This window comes from Homarus americanus, unplaced genomic scaffold (assembly GCF_018991925.1).
Source record: "Homarus americanus isolate GMGI-L3 unplaced genomic scaffold, GMGI_Hamer_2.0 scaffold39163, whole genome shotgun sequence".
NCBI lineage: Eukaryota > Metazoa > Arthropoda > Malacostraca > Decapoda > Nephropidae > Homarus > Homarus americanus.
Genome location: NW_024715614.1, coordinates 37,004 through 62,711, shown reverse-complemented (window position 1 = coordinate 62,711; position 25,708 = coordinate 37,004). Strand labels below are relative to the sequence as shown.

The 25,708-nt window shown below is 46.9% G+C and overlaps 1 protein-coding gene across 1 annotated transcript; it reads right to left on the bottom strand.

Moving 5' to 3' along the window:
• Positions 1-590: 590 nt before the first annotated feature.
• LOC121857913 lies at positions 591-24,643 on the bottom strand. The gene is made up of 3 exons (XM_042354159.1): positions 24,193-24,643; positions 1,087-1,272; positions 591-890 (listed from the first exon to the last, which is right to left on the bottom strand). The coding sequence occupies exons 1-3, from the start codon at positions 24,217-24,219 to the stop codon at positions 606-608; spliced, it is 498 nt and encodes a 165-aa protein (XP_042210093.1). The 5' UTR covers positions 24,220-24,643; the 3' UTR covers positions 591-605.
• Positions 24,644-25,708: the final 1,065 nt, after the last annotated feature.

Genomic DNA, 25,708 nt, shown 5'->3' with positions numbered 1-25,708 from the left:
ACACCCGGGAGGCGTCGCGTCCTGGGGCTGGACACATACACTCACACACACTGAATCAAGTGTCAAGTTACCACACAACTAAGTGCTAAGGACACCGCTAGATATTATAATGATAGAATTATGTATTTTTAGTGTTTTTTTAGGTGGCACCCTTGTGCTGTGTTAGGTGGCATCCCTTGTGCTGTGTTAGGTGGCATCCCTTGTGCTGTGCTAGGTGGCACCCCTTGTGTTGTGTTAGGTGGCATCCCTTGTGCTGTGCTAGGTGGCACCCCTTGTGCTGTGTTAGGTGGCATCCCTTGTGCTGTGCTAGGTGGCACCCCTTGTGCTGTGTTAGGTGGCACCCCTTGTGCTGTGTTAGGTGGCACCCCTTGTGTTGTGTTAGGTGGCACCCCTTGTGCTGTGTTAGGTGGCACCCCTTGTGTTGTGTTAGGTGGCACCCCTTGTGCTGTGTTAGGTGGCACCCCTTGTGTTGTGTTAGGTTAGGTGTTGGCCTCACCTCATGTAAGGCCACACTTGAGACACACTCTACCTCCTGACAGCTGGATCTACGAGGACAACTGTTCCTAAATCACTGAGCTCTAACTGGTCTCGTGTTGGTCCTTTGTTCAGTAACGTGATGGGTGTGGTGAGCTCACCTTGGGGTTGGAGTATCGCCGGGTGCAGATGCCACAGTGTAGCAGCTGGGAGTCTGCTGCTGAGGACTTGGAGCTGCCTCCTGACGACCAAGCCTGATGGGCGTGGGCGTTTATATGAGGGGGGATGTGGGCGTGGGAGGGGTCGTGAACAGGACAGCCGTTAGAGGGGGCGGGAGGGGTGTTGGGGGCTAGAGGGACGCTGTAGGTGTCAACAGACGCGTGTTCCTCGTCACCGTCAACAACCTGAAGCAGCTCCTGTAGGAGGTTGTAAGAGAGTTGTTACCTCACAACACACAACACTTGTTGCTGTTGTGTCGTCACCTCACAAAACACAACCCTAACTTATTATTATTATTATTACTATTGTTATTATATTATTATTATTATTGTTATTATTATTATTACTATTATTATTATTATTATTATTATTATTGGTATTATTATTACACACCTTGGTAGGGTTAAGGCTGACAGGGGGTGTAGGGTGAGGGTCGTGGAGGTAGTCGTCTGAGGCCTCCGTGAGGGTGTAGGTGCGGCCCGCGTCAGAGCCTGGAGGTGGCGGGGCGGCCATACTGGGGCGTGAAGGCTGCTGGTGGCCCGCCTGGCGCCGCGCTGCAGCAGCGAGGTGAGCCGGGTACTGTGGGGGAACACAGGTGCTGTGTTAACAACTGAGAGTCTGGCTTACTAAAGTAGCTGCTGCTGCTGCTGCTGCTGCTGCTACTGCTGCTACTGCTACTGCTGCTGCTGCTGCTACTGCTGCTGCTGCTGCTGCTTGCGTGGCCTCCAGCCTACACAATAGCCACACCTTCGCCGCCATTTTATTACCTTAAAATTAAATATCCTAATACAAAATATCATAAATACATAAGAATGGAGGAAACCCCTAGTGCTCATATATCCATCCAACCTATGTTTGAAGCTATCCAGCGTATGAGAGTTAATGATGATGTTTGGTAACTTGTTCCAGTCATCCACTACTCTGTTTCCATAGTTGACATTTAGAGGGGGTGGGGGAGGTGGTCGTGCCCAGTTTGATTTAATAGAAATAAGATTGTGATCAGAAGACCCTAAGGGGCCAGAAATAGAGTATGAATAGTGTGAGGCGTTAGAGGTAAAACAAAGATCAAGAATGTTAGTAAGTTGATCATGTTGATCAGGATCACGTGTAGGGTGTTTGATTATTTGTTGCCGATCATTAAGTAAGGAAAAAGAGAGTGCCTCAGCTCCACCTGGGTCATCCCTTGCAGAGCCAAGCCACTCTCTGTGGTGTACATTGAAATCCCCTAGGTTGAGGATCTCGGTGTTGGGGTGTGTGGATAGCAACGACTCATGGCAAGAAGTGAGATAGTCAAAGAGTTCGTAATAGTTGGTAGAGTTGGGAGAACAGTATAGGAAACAAAGAAAAATAGTCACAGTTGGTAGAGATATTTTGAGCCAGATGACATCATAAAGGGAAGATTCATGATCCGTGAGTCGAGCTATAGGTGTATGTGTGTTGCAGTAGACGCATGCTCCTCCCTTAGAACGGAAGGAGGTATAAAGGTTGTTGTTGGAGACTTGAAAAGGTTTGGGTGAAGCTGCTTTGGTCAGTTGAAGGTCAAATAGTAGTAGTAAGAGGTCAGGGGAAGAGGTTAATAGATGGTGCTCCACAGAAGGAAAAGTGGATCTCAGTCAGCGAATGTTGGAAAAATAAAGTGTGAAAAAAGCCGATCCTCCAGCAACCGCGGTGGCGTCAATTGAAACCCCTATACAAGTAGTTTGGTGATGATCAGGTCGGCCCTGGGGTCCACAACCTTCCCGACCAGTGGGACCCATCCGAGAAGGTCCCGCTTTAATATTACTGTCAACTGATATCATTGGAGAATAAAAAAATTGAAAGAATAGAACAGATCAAGAGTGAGGAAAGTTGTATATGTTGTGTTGTAGAGAGTAAGAGAAACAATTGAGACCCTGCAATTGTGTGTAAATGAGGCAGAAAGTCAGATCATCAACCTGGGACTTGGTCACATATGGCAGCAGGGTCTACCATTAGACATCACATGCTTCCAATATCTTCCCAGGCGGTAGTACCTCCCTGTTTGGTAGCTGCCTACTACCTGTCGTATGGTGAGCCACACACGCATTGGGTGGACTACTACTACTTCTACTATGTACAATAACTCAAACAGTATCTGTCCACACTGTGTGAAACATTATGAGACCACTGGCGATAGATATTGGGCCATACATTTACTTTGGAATATAGTTCAACATAAGTAATGTAATGTGTATTTATTTGGGCGGAATTAATATGATGTTTGGTTACCAGATGTAGTAGGAACAGTCCGCCACAGAGCCACACATACCAACCCTCCCGGGACACAGAACCACACATACCAACCCTCCCGGAACACAGAGCCACACATACCAACTCTCCCGGGACACAGAGCCACACATACCAACCCTCCCACACATACCAACCTCCCGGGACACAGAGCCACACATACCAACCCTCCCGGGACACAGAGCCACACATACCAACCTCCCGGGACACAGGCCACACATACAGCCCTCCCGGGACACAGGCCACACACCCTCCTGGGAGCCACACCCTCCCGGGACACAGAGCCACACATACTAACCTCCCGGGACACAGAGCCACACATACCAGCCCTCCCGGGACACAGAGCCACACATACTAACCCTCCCGGACACAGGCCACACATACTGAACCCTCCCGGGACACAGAGCCACCACGCACACCCACATACCACCCTCCTGGGACACAGAGCCACACACTACCTCCCGGGACACAGAGCCACACGGGGGACACAGGGCCACACACACACAGAGCCACACATACCAACCCTCCTGGGACACAGGCCACACACGGGACACAGAGCCACACATACCCCTCCTGGACACAGCCACACATACCAACCCTCACGGGACATCCAACCCTCCTGGGACACAGAGCCACACATTGGGACATTGATGTTGTACCATTTCTGAAGTGATCAGACACATCCTGGCAGCTACTTTTTGAGATACTGTATTTATTTGTATAATAGTCTCTCTACCCCCCCACACCCACACCCACACACCCCTTCACACACCACACCCTCCCTTCACCCCAACACCCACACACACCCTCCCTTCCCCCTTCACCCAACACACCACACCCTTCACCCCACACCCCACACACACACCCTTCACCCCACACCCTCACCTTCACCCCACCCACACCCTTCACCCCCACACACACACACCCTCACCCCAACACCAACACCCCACACACACCCCTTCACCCCAACACCCACACCCACCCCTTCACACCCCCCCCACACCCACACACACACACCCACCCCAACACCCACACACACCTTCATCCCCACACCTCCCCTTCACTAACACCAACACACACCCTTCTCCAACACCCACACACCTTCACCCCAACACACACACACACCCTTCACCCCAGCACCCACCCCACACACCCTCCCTTCACCCCAACACCCCAACACACACACACCCTTCACCCCACACCCTCCCCTTCACCCCAACACCCACACCCTTCCCCCCTTACACCCTCCCTTCTTCACTTCACCCCAACACAACACACACCTCTTCACCCCCCACACTCCCCTTCACCCCCTTCACCCCAACACCAACACACACCTTCACCCCAACACCCACACACACCCTTCACCATTCACCCCAACACCCCACACAACACCACACACACACCCTTCCTCAACACCCACACACACCCTTTCACCCCAACACCCACTCACACCCTTCACCCCAACACCCACACACACCCTTCACCCCCACACCCACACACACCCTTCACCCCCACACCCACACATTATTATCAATATCAATTAGTAAAGGCCGTGTTGTCGCCTCCCTCCTATAGGAAGGACTAACAGCCAGCGGTGAGGTAAAACAGATGGCCTCCTCAGGACCTTAAGTGACCAAAGACCAGATGTTATCCAGGTCATATTAGGCGCTAGTGTCATTATCCTCACTCACTCTATGTCTCGTTGCTAAAGTGTCAACACCATAAATGATTTTTGTTTCTCGAGGATAACCTTACGTAATCTAAGGGTCAGGGTAGGTTACGTTAGATTTGGTTCGGTTAGGTCAGGTAAGATTCTAACCTGACCTAACCTAACCTAATCTAACCTTACCTGACCTAACCTAACCTTACCTGACCTGACCTAACCTAACCACACCTGACCTACCCTAACTTAACCTAACCTGACCTAATCTAACCTAACCAGACCTGACCTGACCTAACCTGACCTGACCTAACCTAACCTAACCTGACCTGGGGTGGGGGTCAGGAGAGAGAGAGAGAGAGAGAGAGAGAGAGAGAGTCAAGAAGAGAAAGTAGAAGAGAGAAATAAAGAGAAAGTAATCTGAAAGTTGTAGGCTGAGGGAGAGAGATAAAAACGACTTAGAAAACAAAAAAAATTACCCAATTGGTGGAGAGGTTAGCCAATCAGCGTAAAGATATCATATTACAATCCCAAGTTGTGTAGTACATGATAACTAAGTGTAGTACATGATAACTAAGTGTAGTACATGATAACTAAGTGTAGTACGTGATAACTAAGTGTAGTACATGAAAAAGAAGAAGAAGAAAAGTTTACGGTCACCGAGGACAGAGGAGGAGGAGGAGGAGGCCAGGGGTATACCTTGCCATATACGCCGCGGCCTTGTGCCCTTCTGCTCCCCCACCCTCCCCCCACCCCTCCCTTCCCGCTGTTCTCGCCGTCATCACTTACACACCGTAGGAGGAGAGGGGCGGATGAGGGAGGTAGTGAGTGGCTGTGTGTGCGTGTGCGAAAGAGGAAACACACACACACACACACTTAGACAACCCAGGATCAGGTGTTCTACCATTGAAGCTGTAAAAGAACTAGCCAAACAACTCTGAATCATTATCAACGCCTCTCTCAAACAAGAAAAATGGTCAGTTGACTGGAAGACATCATATGTGTTACCAGAGCCCAAACCATCCGGTCTACAATCTTTAAACGAGTTACGACCCATTGTCATACCCCCCCCCCCCCAATACCTAGACTAATCTGCTCTTATTTTGTATTTGACTGGACTTTTGTCAACATTTCAGGTGCCACAGATCCTCAGTAATGTGGCAATATGAAGACCTCCACCACCACCAATGGTCTCGTCAGCTTTCTCGATTTAATTTACAACAATCGAGAGAAACGTAAAATCTGTGGTTCGTCCTCAGAGATGTCACCAAGCGTTCAACCGAGTCAATCACAACATAACTACTATCAACCTTGAGTTCCGCGGATGTTTCATACCATGGTTAACAGACTTCCCAAGTGACCGACGCCAGGCTCCACGCTTCCGAGGGGCTGCCTCCACCTGTCAGTCACTCACCTTCGGTGTCCCCCAAGGCGCTAGGATAGAGCCGCTCTCCTTCCTCATCCTCATCAACGATGCCCTGAAAGATACTTCCGCTGGCTGGAAATATATCGACGACTCCAACTTTAGCAACAGTGTGAAAAACTCGGCTCCCGACTACAGCGCCCTCCACCACACAGCCTCAACAGTCTCCCACCACAAACCATGTCACCATCAACCATACCAAGACCATGGTTATGCACCTAATCTCTCCTCAGACCATGTCCCACCTCCCACCATCACACTGGTCCCAACACACTCCAGGTTGTGGACTCCACCAAGCTCCTCGGCGTCACTACACAGAAGATAATAAACTGAACTGTAAAGTACACGTCAGTATAACCGTCAAATCTTCCAGCTATCGTCTCCACCTCTTCTGTCGCCTCAACTTCCCGCGCCTGAGCTCTTGAGTGTTTACACAACATTCATACTTCCTAAGCTCACCGATGCTTCCCCTGCCTGGTCTGCTACACAACGAGGACTCCTAGACAAGGTGTGCAACACTATTCTATCCCTCTCCTACACCACACACACTGACCCTCTCAACTCTCTCTGATCATCACAATGACTTCAGCTGTCAGTTGGGGACGAAACTACTACACCATCCTCGCCACCGTCTCCCGCTACCACCTGAAATCCCTCGTCCACGAATTACTGCTCTACGCCACAACAGCATCCAGCACGTACTATCACTGTAAGAACAGCCTCACCCCAACCATTGTAATCAACAACTCTAGATGACTTTTGTGTCCACTCCTTGTCATCTCGTTTGCGTACCATAACTACGCTGAAAGTGTCTGTTAAATGACCCTCTGTCTCCTGTCATATATGCCACTAACTTATTATTATTATTATTACACCTCCCCCTCCCAAACACAAGGTTAGGGTGTGTGTGTGTGTGTGTGTGTGTGTGTGTGTGTGTGTGCAGCCTTCACAACAATCATTAATCTCACAAGACCATTCAAGGTACGATGGGAGGGGAGGGGGGTGTGGTGTGGTGTGGTGTGGTGTTAAGGTAATGTATCTAGTTAAGGTAGAGTCTCAGTGTAATGTTGTCTCCTAACTGGTGTTAAGGTAATGTATCTAGTTAAGGTAGAGTCTCAGTGTAATGTTGTCTCCTAACTGGTGTTAAGGTAATGTATCTAGTTAAGGTAGAGTCTCAGTGTAATGTTGTCTCCTAACTGGTGTTAAGGTAATGTATCTAGTTAAGGTAGAGTCTCAGTGTAATGTTGTCTCCTAACTGGTGTTAAGGTAATGTATCTAGTTAAGGTAGAGTCTCAGTGTAATGTTGTCTCGTAACTGGTGTTAAGGTAATGTATCTAGTTAAGGTAGAGTCTCAGTGTAATGTTGTCTCCTAACCGGTAGAGTCTCAGTGTAATGTTGTCCTAACTGGTGTTAAGGTAATGTATCTAGTTAAGGTAGAGTCTCAGTGTAATGTTGTCTCCTAACTGGTGTTAAGGTAATGTATCTAGTTAAGGTAGAGTCTCAGTGTAATGTTGTCTCCTAACTGGTGTTAAGGTAATGTATCTAGTTAAGGTAGAGTCTCAGTGTAATGTTGTCTCCTAACTGGTGTTAAGGTAATGTATCTAGTTAAGGTAGAGTCTCAGTGTAATGTTGTCTCCTAACTGGTGTTAAGGTAATGTATCTAGTTAAGGTAGAGTCTCAGTGTAATGTTGTCTCCTAACTGGTGTTAAGGTAATGTATCTAGTTAAGGTAGAGTCTCAGTGTAATGTTGTCTCCTAACTGGTGTTAAGGTAATGTATCTAGTTAAGGTAGAGTCTCAGTGTAATGTTGTCTGCTAACTGGTGTTAAGGCACGTAGCTAGTTAAGGTAGAGTCTAGTGTAATGTTGTCTCTAACTGGTGTTAAGGTAATGTATTCAGTTAAGGTATATCTCAGTGTAATGTTGTCTCCTAACTGTGTTAAGGTATGTATCTAGTTGTGTAGAGTCTCGTGTAATGTTGTTCTCTTAACTGGTGTTAAGGTAATGACCAGTTAAGGTAGAGTCTCAGTGTAATGTTGCCCTGCAACTGGTGCGTTAAGGTAATGTATCTAGTTATGTAGAGTCTCAGTGTAATGTTGTCTCCTAACTGGTGTTAAGGTAATGTATCTAGTTAAGGTAGTCTCAGTGTAATGTTGTCTCCTAACTGGTGTTAAGGTAATGTATCTAGTTAAGGTAGAGCCCTGCAATGTTGTTCTCTAACTGGTGTTATGTAATGTATCTAGTTAAGGTAGAGTCTCAGTGTAATGTTGTTCTCTAACTGGTGTTAAGGTAGTCGTATTCAGTTAAGGTAGAGCCTCAGTGTAATGTTGTTCCCTAACTGGTGTTATGTACGTATCTAGTTAAGGAGTCTCAGTGTAATGCTTGTCCCCTCGTCCGGTAAGGTAATGTATTCAGTTATGTAGAGTCTCAGTGTAATGTTGTCTCCCAACTGGTGTTAAGGTAATGTATCTGCTATGCAGAGCCTATAATGTTGTTTCCTAACTGGTGTTAAGGTAATGTATCTAGTTAAGGTAGAGTCTCAGTGTAATGTTGTCTCCTAACTGGTGTTAAGGTAATGTATCTAGTTAAGGTAGAGTCTCAGTGTAATGTTGTCTCCTAACTGGTGTTAAGGTAATGTATCTAGTTAAGGTAGAGTCTCAGTGTAATGTTGTCTCTTAACTGGTGTTAAGGTAGAGTCTCAGTGTAATGTTGTCTCCTAACTGGTGTTAAGGTAATGTATCTAGTTAAGGTAGAGTCTCAGTGTAATGTTGTCTCCTAACTGGTGTTAAGGTAATGTATCTAGTTAAGGTAGAGGCTCAGTGTAATGTTGTCTCCTAACTGGTGTTAAGGTAATGTATCTAGTTAAGGTAGAGTCTCAGTGTAATGTTGTCTCCTAACTGGTGTTAAGGTAATGTATCTAGTTAAGGTAGAGTCTCAGTGTACTGTTGTCTCCTAACTGGTGTTAAGGTAATGTATCTAGTTAAGGTAGAGTCTCAGTGTAATGTTGTCTCCCCTAACTGGTGTTATGCATGTATCTGTTATGGAGCCTCAGTGTAATGTTGTTCCTTAACTGTGTTAAGGTAATGTATCTAGTTAAGGTAGAGTCCTGTGTAATATGTTGTCTCCTAACTGGTGTTAAGGTAATGTATCTAGTTGCTGCAGAGTCTCTCAGTGTAATGTTGTCTCCTAACTGGTGTTAAGGTAATGTATCTAGTTAAGGTAGAGTCTCAGTGTAATGTTGTCTTCTAACTGGTGTTAAGGTAATGTATCTAGTTAAGGTAGAGTCTCGGTGTAATGTTGTCTCCTAACTGGTGTCAAGGTAATGTATCTAGTTAAGGTAGAGTCTCAGTGTAATGTTGTCCCCTAACTGGTGTTAAGGTAATGTATCTAGTTAAGGTAGAGTCTCGGTGTAATGTTGTCTCCTAACTGGTGTTAAGGTAATGTATCAAGTTAAGGTAGAGCCTCAGGGGCGGCCATGGCGTGGGCGGCCATGGCGTGGGCGGCCATGGCGTGGGCGGCCATGGCGTGGGCAGCAGCTTTGTGGGCGGCAATGGTGTGGGTGACAGTAGCGTAGGTGGCAGTAGCGTGGGTGACAGTAGTGTAGATAGCAGTAGTATGGGTGGCAGTAGTATGGGTGGCAGTAGTGTGGGTGACAGTAGTGTGGGTGACAGTAGTGTGGGTGGCAATAGCGTGGGTGACAGTAGTGTAGATAGCAGTAGTATGGGTGACAGTAGTATGGGTGGCAGTAGTATGGGTGGCAGTAGTATGGGTGGCAGTAGTATGGGTGGTAGTAGCATGGGTAGCAATAGTATGGGTGGCAGTAACGTGGGTGGCAGTAGTGTGGGTGGCAGTAACGTGGGTGGCAGTAGTGTGGGTGGCAGTAGCGTGAGTGGCAGTAGCGTGGGTGGCAGTAGCGTGGGTGGCAGTGGGTAGCATGGGTGGCAGTAGTATGGATGGCAGTAGTATGGGTGGTAGTAGTATGGGTGGTAGTAGTATGGGTAGCAATAGTATGGGTGGCAGTAACGTGGGTGGCAGTAGTGTGGGTGCAGTAGCGTGGGTGGCAGTAGTGTGGGTGGCAGTAGCGTGGGTGGCAGTAGCGTGGGTGGCAGTGCACTAGCCCGACTGCCGAGTGACAATGTATAACACGGAGCACACGGCCTGGCATGGGCATGTGGGCGTGCGTGGAGGTAAGAGGATCAATGTAAGCTATGGGCGTAACCTTAAGAGCCTTCAGGTCCGTCACGACGACTGTACGCCCATGAAGAGTGTGTATGTTATGGTGGTGCCTGACGCGGGCGTACACCAGGTGAGTGGAGGGAGTGTGGGCGTCGAGACTGATGAGGTGCGTGTACGGGCGGAGGTGTGTGTACGGGCGGAGGTGTGTCCTGATCCCTTGAGTACTATGATTTAACCCATTGAGTACGATGTGTTAACGCCTTGAGTACAATAATTCAACGAGCAGAGTACAAAGAGTACCAAGATAACGTACAGGGAGAGAGAGAGAGAGAGAGAGAGAGAGAGTGAGAGAGAGACTTACCATCACACACACCCGTAAAGAAAAAAGATAATTAATTACCTAAAATACCCAAATGACCTATAATTAATTACGTATAGTTAATATAATAAACAGGACATTACATAACAACCCCCATACTAATGACGTGTTCCAATAACTGTTGTTTATATCATCCAGCTGACACACCCCACCCACCCACACACACACACACACACACCCACTGTTCATTTACTCTCGCTTTTGCCTTTCACATTCCTTTTGTACACACAACACATGTACATACTTTCTCTAATGCTGTACACACACACACTCTCACATTAAGACTTATAATAATGTAAGTATCTGTGTGTTAACAGTAGAAGCTAGGGAGGAAGATGGCGTCAGATTACACGGAGACTCGACCAGAACTTAAGATACTTAATAACGTAGGAGGAACAGGGAGAGATTATGCGGCCCTGGACTAGGCGTAACCCAAGAACAAGTCCCCGGTAATGAGCGTAACAACAATGCAGGTGAACCTCGTAGCGAGCGTAATGTCAATAGCAATACTTTGGCTGCCATGGAGGATAATTTCGTTAACTAATAATAAGTGGCGTGTACACATTAACACAGTTTGTTACGCTTACCTAAACACACCAATTATGACACGATAATGTGTACACTGACTTGCCGCCCCCAGCCTGTACACGTTGTCTCAGCCTGTCTTCACACATACACACACAAAATAGTTGCTACTCGTGTAACGAGGATGGCCGGCCCAAGGGCCACCTAGGCGTGCATTTGTTTAAGATGTAGAAGCTGTCGCCAACACAACAACCACACCCTAAGTTAACGAGTTGTATGACCCAGTGTCAAGGAATAGTCCGAGAAGACCGGACAACTCGCCAACTGCACTGGCTAACTATTACCCCGGACCATCAAGGTTCTCAATTACTGCTGGGTAGACAGAGGCAAATGGTGTAAAGAAACTTGCCCATAGTTTCACCCTGCCCGGGGATCGAACCCGGGTCTGCTCGCTTGCGAGGCGAGCATGCTGACCATTACACCACAGGTCGCCACACACACACACACACCATCCTTGACCACCGGAGGGTCAAGACCTATTCAGGTGCTGCTCCAGCTGAGCAGCGGCCTCCCTTGGCCATGTCGGCCACTCCCCAAGTCCCTCTCCCCGACCCATCCTCACCACCGGGATTATCAACATAATCAAAAGTGACAATTTCATTTCAGAAAGAAGTGGGATCAGTGTTGAACAGTGTTTAAGCCAGTGAATTCAGCACTAGACAGTACCAGTGAGAGCCGTGACCCACCAGTGAGATAAGGGCCCCTGGGAACCATCCTCTGACCAGACGGTGTTAATAAGTTTGCCCTGGGAACAACAGTGGGTCAGCTCTACACCTGACCATAAGATAACACAACACCACCTAGCAGAGAGTGAGGTACTGTGACACCACCCGGTGTCTCCATGACCACGTGAGGTCCTTCATGTCAACACCTGAGGACGAGTTACTGCACCACGTGAACACCACACCACACGGTGTCTCCAAGACCACGTGAGGTCCTTCATGTCAACACCTGAGGACGAGTTACTGCACCACGTGAACACCACACCACACGGTGTCTCCAAGACCAGCCAGGACCAGCAACTGTAAACTATAATAACGAAGAAAACAAATTAAGCGAGATAGTAGTGACTAGTAACGATGTTAGTAAGCAAATAGACAAACTAAAGCCTAATAAGTCACCTGGTCCCGATGAGATATTTGCCAGAGTATTAAAGGAATGTAACGGAGAGCTTAGTATGCCCTTAGCAAAGTTGTTTAACATGTCCTTAAAAACGGTGTAGTACCAGAATCCTGGAGGATAGCGAATGTAATGCCGACCAATCAGTCTAACATCAACTGTTGGCAAATTACTGGAAGCAATCATTTCAAACTCTATTCGAAATCACCTGGAGAAGCACAAGTTGATCAATGATTCCCAACATGGCTTCACAAGCGGGCGTTCATGTCTGACTAATTTATTAACATTCTTTTCATCTGTTTTCGAATCAGTGGACGAGGGGCACAATTATGATGTGGTATATCTCGACTTTAGTAAAGCCTTCGACAGAGTCCCCCACAAAAGACTAATTAGAAAGGTAGAAGCACATGGCATCAAAGGCAATATCCTTAAATGGATTAGGGCGTGGTTACAGGACAGGAAACAGCGAGTGAGCATTAACGGCACTAAATCCGATTGGAGTAATTTCACTAGTGGAGTACCCCATGGCTCCGTACTTGGACCATTATTATTTATTATATACGTAAACGACATAGATATCGGCATAGACAGCAACATAAGTAAATTTGCTGATGACACTAAAATAGGGCGTGTAATTAAATCTGACGAGGACTCCGCAATACTACAGGAAGATCTAAAAAAAAATTTCGAATGGTCTGAAAAATGGCAGATGAAATTCAATGTGGACAAATGTAAAGTACTCAGTATAGGAGATGTAAACAGGGAAACCAGATACCAGATGAACAACGATGTTATTGAGAAATCCGACTGCGAGAAAGATTTAGGAGTAATGATAAGTAGGAATCTTAAGCCAAGTAAACAGTGTGTATTTGCTCGAAACAAGGCTAATAGAGTACTTGGGTTCATAGAAAGGAGTGTTAGTTACAAGACTAGCGAGGTCATCTTAAAACTATATCTTGAGCTTGTGAGACCTCACTTGGATTACGCAGTTCAATTCTGGTCACCGTATTACAGAATGGATATAGAATCCTTGGAAAGAATTCAGAGGAGAATAACAAGACTAATCCCGGGCATTAGAAACCTTGAGTATAGAGACAGGTTAAAGCTTCTGAATTTGCACTCCCTCGAGAGACGTAGAGTGTGGGGCGATATGATTGAGGTGTATAAATGGAAGTCAGAGTTAAACAAAAGTGATATAACAAAGGTACTCAAACTATCCAACCAGGAGCGAACTCGTAACAATGGTTTTAAATTAGACAAATTTAGATTTAGGCGCGAAAAAGGTAACCATTGGTTTGGAAATAGAGTAGTGGACGACTGGAACAAGTTACCAAATATCATCATTAACTCTCATACGCTGGATACCTTCAAACATAGGTTGGATGGATATATGAACAATAGGGGTTGGGTGTAAATGGGACTGTCCAGTATGGGCCAATAGGCCCGCTGCAGTTTCCTCCATTCTTATGTTCTTATGTATGTTCAGTTCATGTTCCTTCTCTTTGTAGTAATGAAAGCCTTTGTTAAACGACCCACCCAACCCATGTCTCTGTATGTAATAAGTCATTTTTGTCTAATGTATATTTTCAGAACTGCAGAACTTTTTCAATGAACCGTTAATTATTATTATTATTATTATTATTATTATTATTATTATAACACACTGAGACACACACAGACACACAGACGCTGTAATCTGACCTTTTAGCTGAACAATGTATGACAAATGAGGAGGCCTTCCACTGCCTTATCCCTCCCACTCTTTTTTTTTGGGGGGGGGGAGGGGAACCCCCCTACATCATTGTGTAAGGTGAAGCGCAGAAGCGTTTACAGCGCCCAACAGGGAAGCATGCTAAGTTCATGCTTGCCTTATGTCTCACGAGTTAAGGGCGTAGAAGCCTGAAGAGTCAGGGGCGTAGAAGCCTGAAGAGTCAATGGTTTATGTCATCATGTTATTGGAAGCTCCAACAACTTGTCCCTGAATACGAATTCGCAACTTTCGACTTACACCAGGTACCTACTGTACTGCTAGGTGAACAGGGACTAATGGGGGCTAGGAAGTGTGTCCAAACAACTTCCACCGGCCCGGGAATCGAACCCGTGACATCTCACTTGCGAGGCAAGAGCGGTACCGTTTTACCACCAGCGCCCCCTACCTACTTCTCCTCCTCCTCCAGACTGGATGGAGATTCTGACCCCCACCACCCACGCCCACCTCCCTAACCATCCGCCCACACCCACGCCCACCTCCCTAACCATCGGCCCACACCCACGCCCCACCTCCCTAACCAACCGCCCACTTCCCTAACCATCCGCCCACACCCACGCCCCACCTCCCAAACCATCCGCTCACACCCACGCCCACCCCCACCCATCCTCCCTCCGACACACAGGTTTTTAGAACATTCCTCATACTCAACACTGTCGTGTGTGAAGGTCACCCACCATGGCCACATACTTCAGGGGTCAGGGGAGCTGCCCCTCACCTCTCAAGGTTTTTTTTTTTACACAAACGCAACTCGGATCACCTGAAGTTTAAACACCCCAACGCTTCCCTAACCTGACCCTCAGATGGTCTCAGGGTGTGTAATCTTGCCTCGGTAACCTAACGCCAGTAATGAGCGGACGGTGCTGCAGGGCCTGTGGTAGCCTTGATCATCCACACACACCTCAAACATCCGCCGCCACACACACACACTTGAACGGGTAGGTGGCGGCCTTCACACTGAGTACCACAGTCACACATCCTTCGCCTTTTAATTTATCGCTTCTCCTCACTTGTCTCTATTATTACCTTATTGTTCAGTACAGGAGGCAACCCGACATGTTTGGCAGTGTCCCACCCGTACGTGCCCTCTGTATGTGTGTGTGTCTGTGTGTGTATGTGTGTGCGTGTGTGTATGTTTATGTGTGTGTGTGTGTGTGTGTGTATGTGTGTGTATGTATGTATGTGTATGTGTGTGTATGTGTGTGTATGTGTGTGTATGTGTGCGTGTCCCTATAACACCGGAGATTTAATTAAGACTTGTTCTCTTAAGTCTCTCCCATATATGACAACATAACCAGGTCAGGGGAACAGCTCTTATCCTCGTGGGCCCCCTCTTATTGGGGCCCCACTAGACAGGGCCCACTAGAGGCCTAACCTAACCAAGCCAAAACTAACCTAACCTATTAACCGAACCACCTTCAGTTCAGGATTGCAGGGGGATCTTTTAACACAATAGGTTAGGTTAAGTTAGGTTAGGTTAGGTTAGGTTAGGTTAGGTTAGGTTAGGTTAGGTTAGGTTAGGTTAGGTTAGGTTAGGTTAGGTGCCAGCAGTCTGCTCCTACAGATATAATCAATAGGTTAGGATTTGTATTATTTATCTGTGATTAATATGCAAATTTATTCCTAACGGGTGATTGGTTCAGTACCGGGGTGTTCCATACACAAGGAGCTCAGCCAAACATCCGCGATAAACATAAACTAACGTAACGAAACATTACCTGACCTAAACTAAAGAACCGTGACCTAAAGTAACGTAAAAAAACGTATTTTGACCTAAAGTAACGTAGCTTGACCTAAAGTAACGTATATTCACCTAAACTAACTTAGCTTGACCTAAAGTAACGTAGCTTGACCTAAAGTAACGTAGCTTGACCTAAAGTAACGTAGCTTGACCTAAAGTAACGTAGCTTGACCTAAAGTAACGTATATTCACCTAAACTAACTTAGCTTGACCTAAAGTAACGTAACGTCACAAAACACGTAACATTCCTCAAAGTGTTGTGCCTTAAACCATCGTCATATAGCTGGTGCTGGAAGCTGGGGGAAGCGGAAGACTAAATACTGTAGTAGCCACAATATATCACCACCATCGTCACTACCACTGTCACCAACACCGTCACCACCACTCGTCACCACCATCAGGGTCTGTATTTGGGTATGACATCTTGTTAAAAAGTGACATCACAAGTGGGGCTGAAGTCAAGTGCGTTGTCAGATTACACCTACATATGTGGTGGTGGTGGTGGGCAGTAGTGTGCATGGGGTGGTGAGGACTAGCTCATTTAACATAGTCACCCCTGAAGGCACCGCACTGGTTCCCCGCTGTTTCTCATCACTCAGCACTGCCTCACAACACAACCATACCAGAATCCTCATGACAAGTTAGAAGGTGGATCTTGAAGGATGTAAGACTACCTGAAGGACAATAATAAGGTAATGGGACACTGGTGATCACAGGTGGGTATCACAGGTGGGTTACCGACGGGAAGCCCAGAACCTTTGATGGTGTGGGTCTAGTCATGCAACCAGCCACCTTGGCGAAGCTGTAACCCTGAGAGCTATTTAATCACCCAAGGAACAACAACAGGTAGAGTCCTCGTAATGACACTATGACACTAGTTAATAGGTGCATCAAGTAACACAGGCTCATTAGCCGACACACCTGGGCAGGTAACTGGTACTGCACTGTCTAAATGTGTCCCTCTTAACACATTAAACCTCGTGTGTGTGTTGTTGATTCATACACTAAACTGTTTTATTACTTTATGTTGCTGTATGATCAACAAGACTTGTCTGTCATTTGTTTTAACCGTCGAGTCATGACCCCCCCCCCAACACATATGGAAATCTGTCTGTGTCTGTCTGTCTCTTGCTCGAAATTGCACCAACTCAATCGAGGTACTACAGAGCCATCTATGAACAGTTGAGAGATTCGTTCCAGCAGTTGGGAGACTTGATCATGTAGCGATGCTTATGGTCATCACTCTACTGTACAAACGCTCTCAACGTATTGGGGGAACAGCACCTAGCAGGGATGACGTTCTCACGGCAGCTTCTTGAGAGAGCTTATTTAACTCATGAACTGACAGAAGGAAACCAGCTAAGAATTTTACGAAGGGTGTTGAGGGGAGATGAACCTCAAGAGGTGAAGTATAAAATATAACATCTCTTCAGAACAGTGTGACCGACTACCACCACCGAGGTATTGAATGATGGGTGACAGAGATGTCGTAGTTGTAATACAATAAAAATTCACTTAATGGCCACCATATCGATGTTCTTCTCTAAAAGACATTTTCTTTGAGGTTATGATATAGTGATAAAGAAGCCCCGAGAATGTTAGTTCTTGGCGTTTTATTGTTATGATGACTGTACAGTTTGACGCCGACAGTGACCGGCAGGACACAAAATTATTAACCCAAATCTATTGTTCATCAACAGACACTGTATAACATCAACAAAAATCTTTACAACACGGGTTCATCAACATATTCCTCAAGTACATATTATCTTGAGTGGCATGTGTATTTACAAGCTCAAAACTGATTAACTTATTCTTGCATCTTACAACTGTCACAATCTACCTGTTGTGTGCAGGTGATGGCGAGTCGACTCGTATCCTTAACAAGTGATAAGGATGACCACCTGCCGTCCCTCGAGGTCTTCCCACTCGAAATCAGTTGGTTTACAGGTGGGTGACCTGAGCTTAGTGGCTCCTGGCCCAAGTGTGTGCCTGGAAGGCTGCCCTAACACCGATATATATATATATATATATATATATATATATATATATATATATATATATATATATATGCTCTGCTGCTGCTGCTGCTATATATATATATATATATATATATATGAAGATGTGAATACACAGCCTTAGGAACTTCGTGTTTCTTCTTCCTGTGGTTATCAGCATATACCTAGATCACGCGCACCTACAGTGATTTACTTATATATATGCTCTCTCTGCTCTCTCTATTTCATTAGCCCATAAAAAGCGCTCGGACTTCTACATATAATCAACAACCTTACCCCGCCAGGACTCGAACCCACGACCTTATGTAATAATAATAATAATAATAATAATAATAATAATAATAATAATAATAATAATAATAATAATAATAATAATAATAATAATAAACGGTTTATTGAAAAAGTTTGCAGCCCGAAGGCTGAAAATATACATTGGGCATAAATGACTTATTACATACATTGTGTGTGTGTGTGTGTGTGTGTGTGTGTGTCTGTGTGTGTGTGTGTGTGTCTGTGTTTATAACATAAACAATAGCTCTGTACCAGAACTCATGGGTGTGGGGGTCGTGGGTCAGTTACCTTTTTGAGGTCCGCCCAATGATTCATTCTTTACCTGGCTCGCTCACCCTCCCTCCCTTCTCCCCTCCAACCCTCTCCCTTCCCTCCTTCCCTCTCAACCCCCTCCCTCCCTCCCGCCTTCCCTCCAACCCTCTCCTTCCAACCCCCTCCCTCCTCCCTCCTCCCTTCTTCCCTCAACCCTCTCCTTCCCTCCTTCCTCTCAACCCCTCCTCCCTCCGCCTTCCCTCAACCCTCTCCTTCCCTCCAACCCTCTCCTTCCTCAACCCTCTCCCTTCCTCCAACCCTCTCCTTCCCTCCTTCCCTCCCAACCCCCCTCCCTCCCTTCCCTCCTTCCCCTTCCCTCAACCCTCTCCCCTCCCTCCTTCCCTCCCAACCCCTCCCTCCCTTCCTTCTCTTCCCTCCTTCCCTCCCAACCCCTCCCTCCCTTCCCTCCTTCCCCCTTCCCTCCAACCCCTCCCTCCCCCTTCCCTCCACCCTCTCCCTCCCTCCCTTCTTCCCTCCACCCTCTCCCCTCCCTCCCCTTCCTCCAACCCTCTCCTCCTCCCTCTCCCTCCTTCCTCAACTCTCTCCATACCTCCCTCCCAACCCCCCTTCCTTCTTGCCTGCCTGCCTCCCCACCCACACATTCTACCGACCCTATTCATCCACACCTCCACTCAACCCACCCATCACCCTGCCCACCCACACCTTGCCCATCCACACACTCCACCCAACCCACAGCCCACCACCCACCACCCGGACTCTGGTGCCTGAATTTTAACCAGGCAGTTCAACAACCTCAGGCTGCTTTATCATGAAGTCTGGCCTCTACCTCCTTCCACCTGGCCTCTACCTCCCTTACAAACACACACACACCTTCGGCACTAAGACCTCTAGCAAAATCTTCCTGTAGTAGTAAGAACCTGACGCCCTCACAACTGTCCAGCGTCACTACACGGGTGAACGAGGACTTGACAATGAACAACAGATCGTGGCAATTGTCTCCTTGTAATAAGAACAGAACGAAATGAGGCCAAGGAAAGTCGAAATCACACTGAGACTCGACCTTAACCTACACACGTTCATTCATCCAAATTTAAGAGAAAAAATCAAAATAAAAAGTTAACAAAACACCTGAAGAATGATGACAATTACCGCTGCTGTCTCGACCCTAATATAGTGAGGTGTTCTCGAAACCCAAACACGTTGAGACGCTCTACCCGGAAGATGGGTCTTGTTCACCACATGATGGGTACTGAGACATGTATACTGCTTGTGTGGGGGCAGTGTGTGGGGGTGTGGGGGTGTGAGGGGTGGTGTGGGGGGTGTGAGGGGTGTGTGGGGGGTGTGAGGGTGGTGTGGGGTGTGAGGGTGGTGTGGGGTGTGAGGGTGGTGTGTGTGGGTGTGGTAGTGTAGGGATGGGGGTAATTGGGGTGGGGTATGTGTGGGGGTGGGGTGTGTGTGGGGGGTGTGGGGGTGTGAGGTAGTGTGGGGGTGTGAGGGTAGTGTGGGGGTGGGGGTGTGGTAGTGTGGGTGTGGGGCGTGTGGGGTGTGAGGGGTAGGGTGGGGGTGGGAAGGTGGGGTGGGGTGTGAGGGGTGTGTGGGGTGTGGGTGGTGTGGGGGGTGTGAGGGGTGGTGTGTGGTGTGAGGGTGGTGTGTGTGTGTGTGTGAGATCCTCTGAGTTGAGCGATTTTATGGATGACAGACACGCTATAAACGTCTTGGTTTGTTCACACACACACACACACACACACACACACACACACACACACACCAAAACAGCATCCAGCCAACAACCAACCCATAAACTGGCCACTCAGGGTGGGTGTGTGTAGAAGACATTTAGTTCATGTGTGGGCCAAAACACTTCATCCCCTCCCCCCACCCACCCCACACACACACCATAAACAACCTGGTATAATCGCCACGACCCTGAAACATCACTTCCTAACACTGAGTTAATGAGACACAAACACGACTAATTATATACATGTCCTACACTTAACATTGACGACCAAACACACACCTGTACTGAGAAACTGTTAGGTGAGATCCAGGTGAAGGAGCTTAATTATACGTGTGCATGGAGTAATAATAATCCTCGCTACAAAACTCCAGCTCCAGGTTCGCATCCCCTTCTAGAGAGGATTGGTTTATCTGGTATGTGTACATCGTGAGGTAATTATTATTATTTTTATTTTTATTTTTATTTTTATTATTATGCTCCTCCCATAAGAAAGACCTTGTTTTATCACCCTGTACACCTGGTGGCACTGCACCACTCTGTACTGTACACCTGGTGGCACTGCACCCCTGTACACCTGGTGGCACTGCCCCCTGTACACTGGTGGCACTGCACCACTCTGTGTACACCTGAGTGGCACTACCCCCCTGTACACCTGAGTGGCACTCCACCACCCTGTACACCTGAGTGGCACTGCACCACTCTGTACTGTACACCTGAGTGGCACTCCACCACCCTGTACACCTGAGTGGCACTCCACCACCCTGTACACCTGAGTGGCACGCCTCCTGTAACACGACACCCTGGGATAACATGTTAACAAGACCACTGATCATTTGTTAATCGGAGATAACAATTTAACAAAGTTGAGAAATCACTGTAAGATAACAAGTTGATAAGATAAAGTTAGCCCAAGACGACAAAGTAATTCACGATAACAATATAACCTAATAGAACAATATAACCTTTCATAACGAGATAATCTATGATAACAAGATAACCGTAGCCAGCCAGCAGTCCAAGGTGGAGCATCAGCTGTGTGTGTGAAGAACCACTAAAGTACCTTCAACAACTACTTTTATGAAGTATGTATTATATTTCCTCAACCCACACAATAAAAACATTATATGGTGGGAAACATCACCCACCACCACCATCCATCACCCACTACCACCATCCATCACCCACCACCACCATCCATCACCCACCACCACCATCCCCTACCATCACCCACCACCACCATCATCACCCACCACCACCATCCATCACCCACTACCACCATCCATCACCCACCACCATCCATCACCCACCACCACCATCCATCACCCACCACCACCATCCATCACCCACCACCACCATCCCCTACCATCACCCACCACCATCATCACCCACCACCACCCACCATCCATCACCCACCACCACCATCCATCACCCACTACCACCATCCATCACCCACTACCACCATCCATCACCCACCACCACCATCCATCACCCACCACCACCATCACATAAGAACATAAGAATGGAGGAAACTGCAGCGGGCCTATTGGTCCATACTGGACAGTCCCATTTACACCCAACCCCTATCGCTCACATATCCATCCAACCTATGTTTGAAGCTATGCAGCGTATTAGAGTTAATGATGATGTTTGGTAACTTGTTCCAGTCATCCACTACTCTATTTCCAAACCAATATTTACCAATCTCACGCCTAAATCTAAATTTGTGTAATTCAAAACCATTGTTACGAGTTCACTCCTGGCTGGATAGTTTGAGTACCTTTGTTATATCACCTTTGTTTAGCCCTGAGATTTATACACCTCTATCAAATCGCCCCACACTCTACGTCTCTCGAGGGAGTGCAAATTAAGAAGCTTTAACCTGTCTCTATACTCAAGGTTCCTAATGCCCGGGATTAGTCTTGACATTCTCCTCTGAATTCTTTCTAAGGATTTTATATCCATTCTGTAGTACGGTGACCAGAACTGAACCGCGTAATCCAAGTGAGGTCTCACAAACGCAAGATATAGTTTTAGGATGACCTCGCTAGTCTTGTAACTAACACTCCTTTGTATGAACCCAAGTACTTTGTTAGCCCTGTTTCGAGCAAATACACATTGTTTACTTGGCTTAAGGTTCCTACTTATCATTACTCCTAAATCTTTCTCACTGTCGGATTTCTCAATAACAACGTTGTTCATCTGGTATCTGGTTTCTCTGTTTACATCTCCTAGACTAAGTACTTTACATTTGTCCACAATGAATTTCATCTGCCATTTTTCAGACCATTCGAAAAATTTGTTTAGATCTTCCTGTAGTTTTGCGGAGTCCTCGTCAGATTTGATTACACGCCCTATTTTAGTGTCATCTTCAAATTTACTTATGTTGCTGTCTACGCCGATATCTATGTCGTTTATGTATATAATAAATAGTAATGGTCCAAGTACTGAGCCTTGGGGTACTCCACTAGTGATGTTACCCCAATCGGATTTAGTGCCGTTAAAGCTTACTCGCTGTTCCTGTCCTGTAACCACGCCCTAATCAATTTTAGAATATCTCCTCCAATGCCATGAGCTTCCACTTTTCTAATTAGTCTTTCGTGGGGGACTCTGTCGAAGGCTTTGCTAAAGTCGAGGTATACCACATCATAATCATGTCCATCCTCCACTGATTCGAAAACAGCTGAAAAGTATGTTAATAGATTTGTCAGACAGGAACGCCCACTTGTGAAGCCACGTTGAGAATTTCGAATAGAGTTTGAAATTATTGCCTCCTGCAATTTGCCTACAATTGATGTTAAACTGATTGGACGGTAGTTAGAGGATAGTGATCTATCTCCCTTATTGAAAATCGGTATCAAATTCGCTATCCTCCAGGATTCTGGTACTACACCTGTTTTTAAGGACATGTAAACAACTTTGCTAAGGGCATACTAAGCTCTTCCTTACATTCCTTTAATACTCTGGCAAATATCTCATCGGGACCAGGTGACTTATTAGGCTTTAGTTTGTCTATTTGCTTACTAACATCGTTACTAGTCACTACTATCTTGCTTAATCTATTTCTTCACTATCTCTGTATAGAGTCGGTGCCTCGGGTATCATGTTTAAATTTTCGGTGGTGAAAACTGTTGAAAAATATTTATTCAGATTATTGCTCATTTCTCCGTCGTCATCAGTTAGCTCGCCGGTATCTGACTGTATTGGTCCAATCTTTTCTCGTGTTTTAGTTTGATACATTTGGTAGAATCCCTTGGGGTTTGACTTCGCCTCCCTTGCTACCTTCAGTTCATTATTCCTCTTTGCTGTTCTTATCTCGGTCTTAACCCTACTGTCCAATACTACCATCATCCACTACCTCCATAACCACCATCCACAACCCACCACCCAACACCACAGTAAGTGCGGCAGGGTAGGACAGTGTTTATGATAACGTGCAACAGACGTGGCTGACACTACCCAGCTGCCTCCTCCCACAACACACACACACACACACATATGTATATGAATGAGTGTTGAAAATATTAAATACACTGTTACTATGTGAAGGTTACATTATAATAACAGCGTCTCCCTCACCTAATTAACTGCGAGAGGAAAACAACTTGGTGTATGTATTACGCCTCACGCCCTTGAGTATGATGGTAGCTCAGATGAGAACTGTGTATGATGACAACATTTCTTATTATCTGGCCACGGGAGAGACTGAGTGGGAGGGAGGGTCAGCAGCACTAGTTATCAGTAGTAGTGGAGTGATGTTACGAGTACAGTTGTTATGGTGCATTATGTAGTGATGGTTGTTACAGGCTGGACCTTATGTAACGGTGTACAGCGATGGTTGTTACAGGCTGGACCTTATGTAACGGTGTACAGCGATGGTTGTTACAGGCTGGACCTTATGTAACGGTGTACAGCGATGGTTGTTACAGGCTGGACCTTATGTAACGGTGTACAGCGATGGTTGTTACAGGTTGTATGTTACGTGCCTAAAGAAAGGTTTGTCTTGGTAACGTTAAATAAGGTAAGGTAAGGTTTAAATCTTTTAGGGAGATGGTTTAAAACTCACCTGGTCAAAATACGCAGAAAGCATCATAGTGAAGTGACGCACTGGTGTTACGATACACTGATGACGTGACGCACTGGTGTTACGATACACTGATGACGTGACGCACTGGTGTTACGATACACTGATGACGTGACGCACTGGTGTTACGACACTGATGACGTGACGCACACGTTTTACGATACACTGATGAAGTGACGCACAGGTGTAGCAATGCAGTCCTTATGACGCACAGGTGTTGCACCACACAGATTAGTGACTCACAGGTGTTATAACACTCAGTTGTTACAATGCACAGGTGTAGTAACGCACAGCAGCGTCAAGTGAGGGAGATGACACGTGACACTTGGTGGTTACGGAGGCCCTGTTACTACTGTGGCACACACACCTGACACACACACACTCACATGTGACACACACACACGCGTGCGCACACACACACACCTGACACACACACACACACACCTGTCACACACACACACACACTCACACGTGACATACACTCACACGTGACAAACACACACACCTGACACACACACACTCACACGTGACACACACACACACTCACACACACACACACACCTGACACACACACACTCACACGTGACACACACACACACACACACTCACACACACACTCACATCTGACATACACACTCACTCATACCTGACACACACACACACACTCACACCTGACCACCACCACAAGATGCCAGATAACCACTGTGGTATTGTAAGGCTGAGAGGAGCCAGGGAGCGTGTCGTCTACTCTACGTTGGTGGAGGCTGCCACACCCTTAGCTCAAACTACACACAGGTACTGGAGCACTAGACCCGCTGCCGTCAGGGTTCTACTGGAGCCTCTTATAGTATGGAACACTGGAAAAGCCCAGTAGGTATTGAAGCACCAGTCTGGCCTACCGGGACGGGCGACTCAGCGTACGTCTCGCACTGCCGCCTGCTAGTTGCCAACTGACGCTGCTGCCCGGATCTCTGCCTGCCACACGTGCGACCGTCATATATGTAAACAAACACTGCTGCAGGTATCTCTCTCTCTCTCTCTCTCTCTCTCTCTCTCTCTCTCTCTCTCTCTGGAGGCAGGTGTACCAACATAACCATGATACCACAAGCCCAGGTGTATTTTGTTCATCCGCTACAAGTGTCTAGTAGTATTTGTGTTAAGCCCCCCCGAGAGACAGAGGTAGGTGGAGGTGAGATTAAGTTGTCATATTTACGGCAATCACTAGTGGTGTACCAGTGTCGCTGGGTAATGTCTGGTCGCTGTACGTTCGGTCGCTGGCAATGTTCGGTCGCTGGTACCGTTCGGTCGTTGGGTACTGTCTGGTCGCTGGTAATGTCTGGTCGCTGGGTAAATGTTCGGTCGTTGCAATGTTCGTCGTTGCAATGTTCGGTCGTTGGGTACGTTCGGTCGTTGGGTACCGTTCGGTCGCTAGGTAATGTTCGGTCGCTGGGTACGTTCGGTCGCTGCGTACTGCCTGGCTCGCTGGGTACTGCTCTCG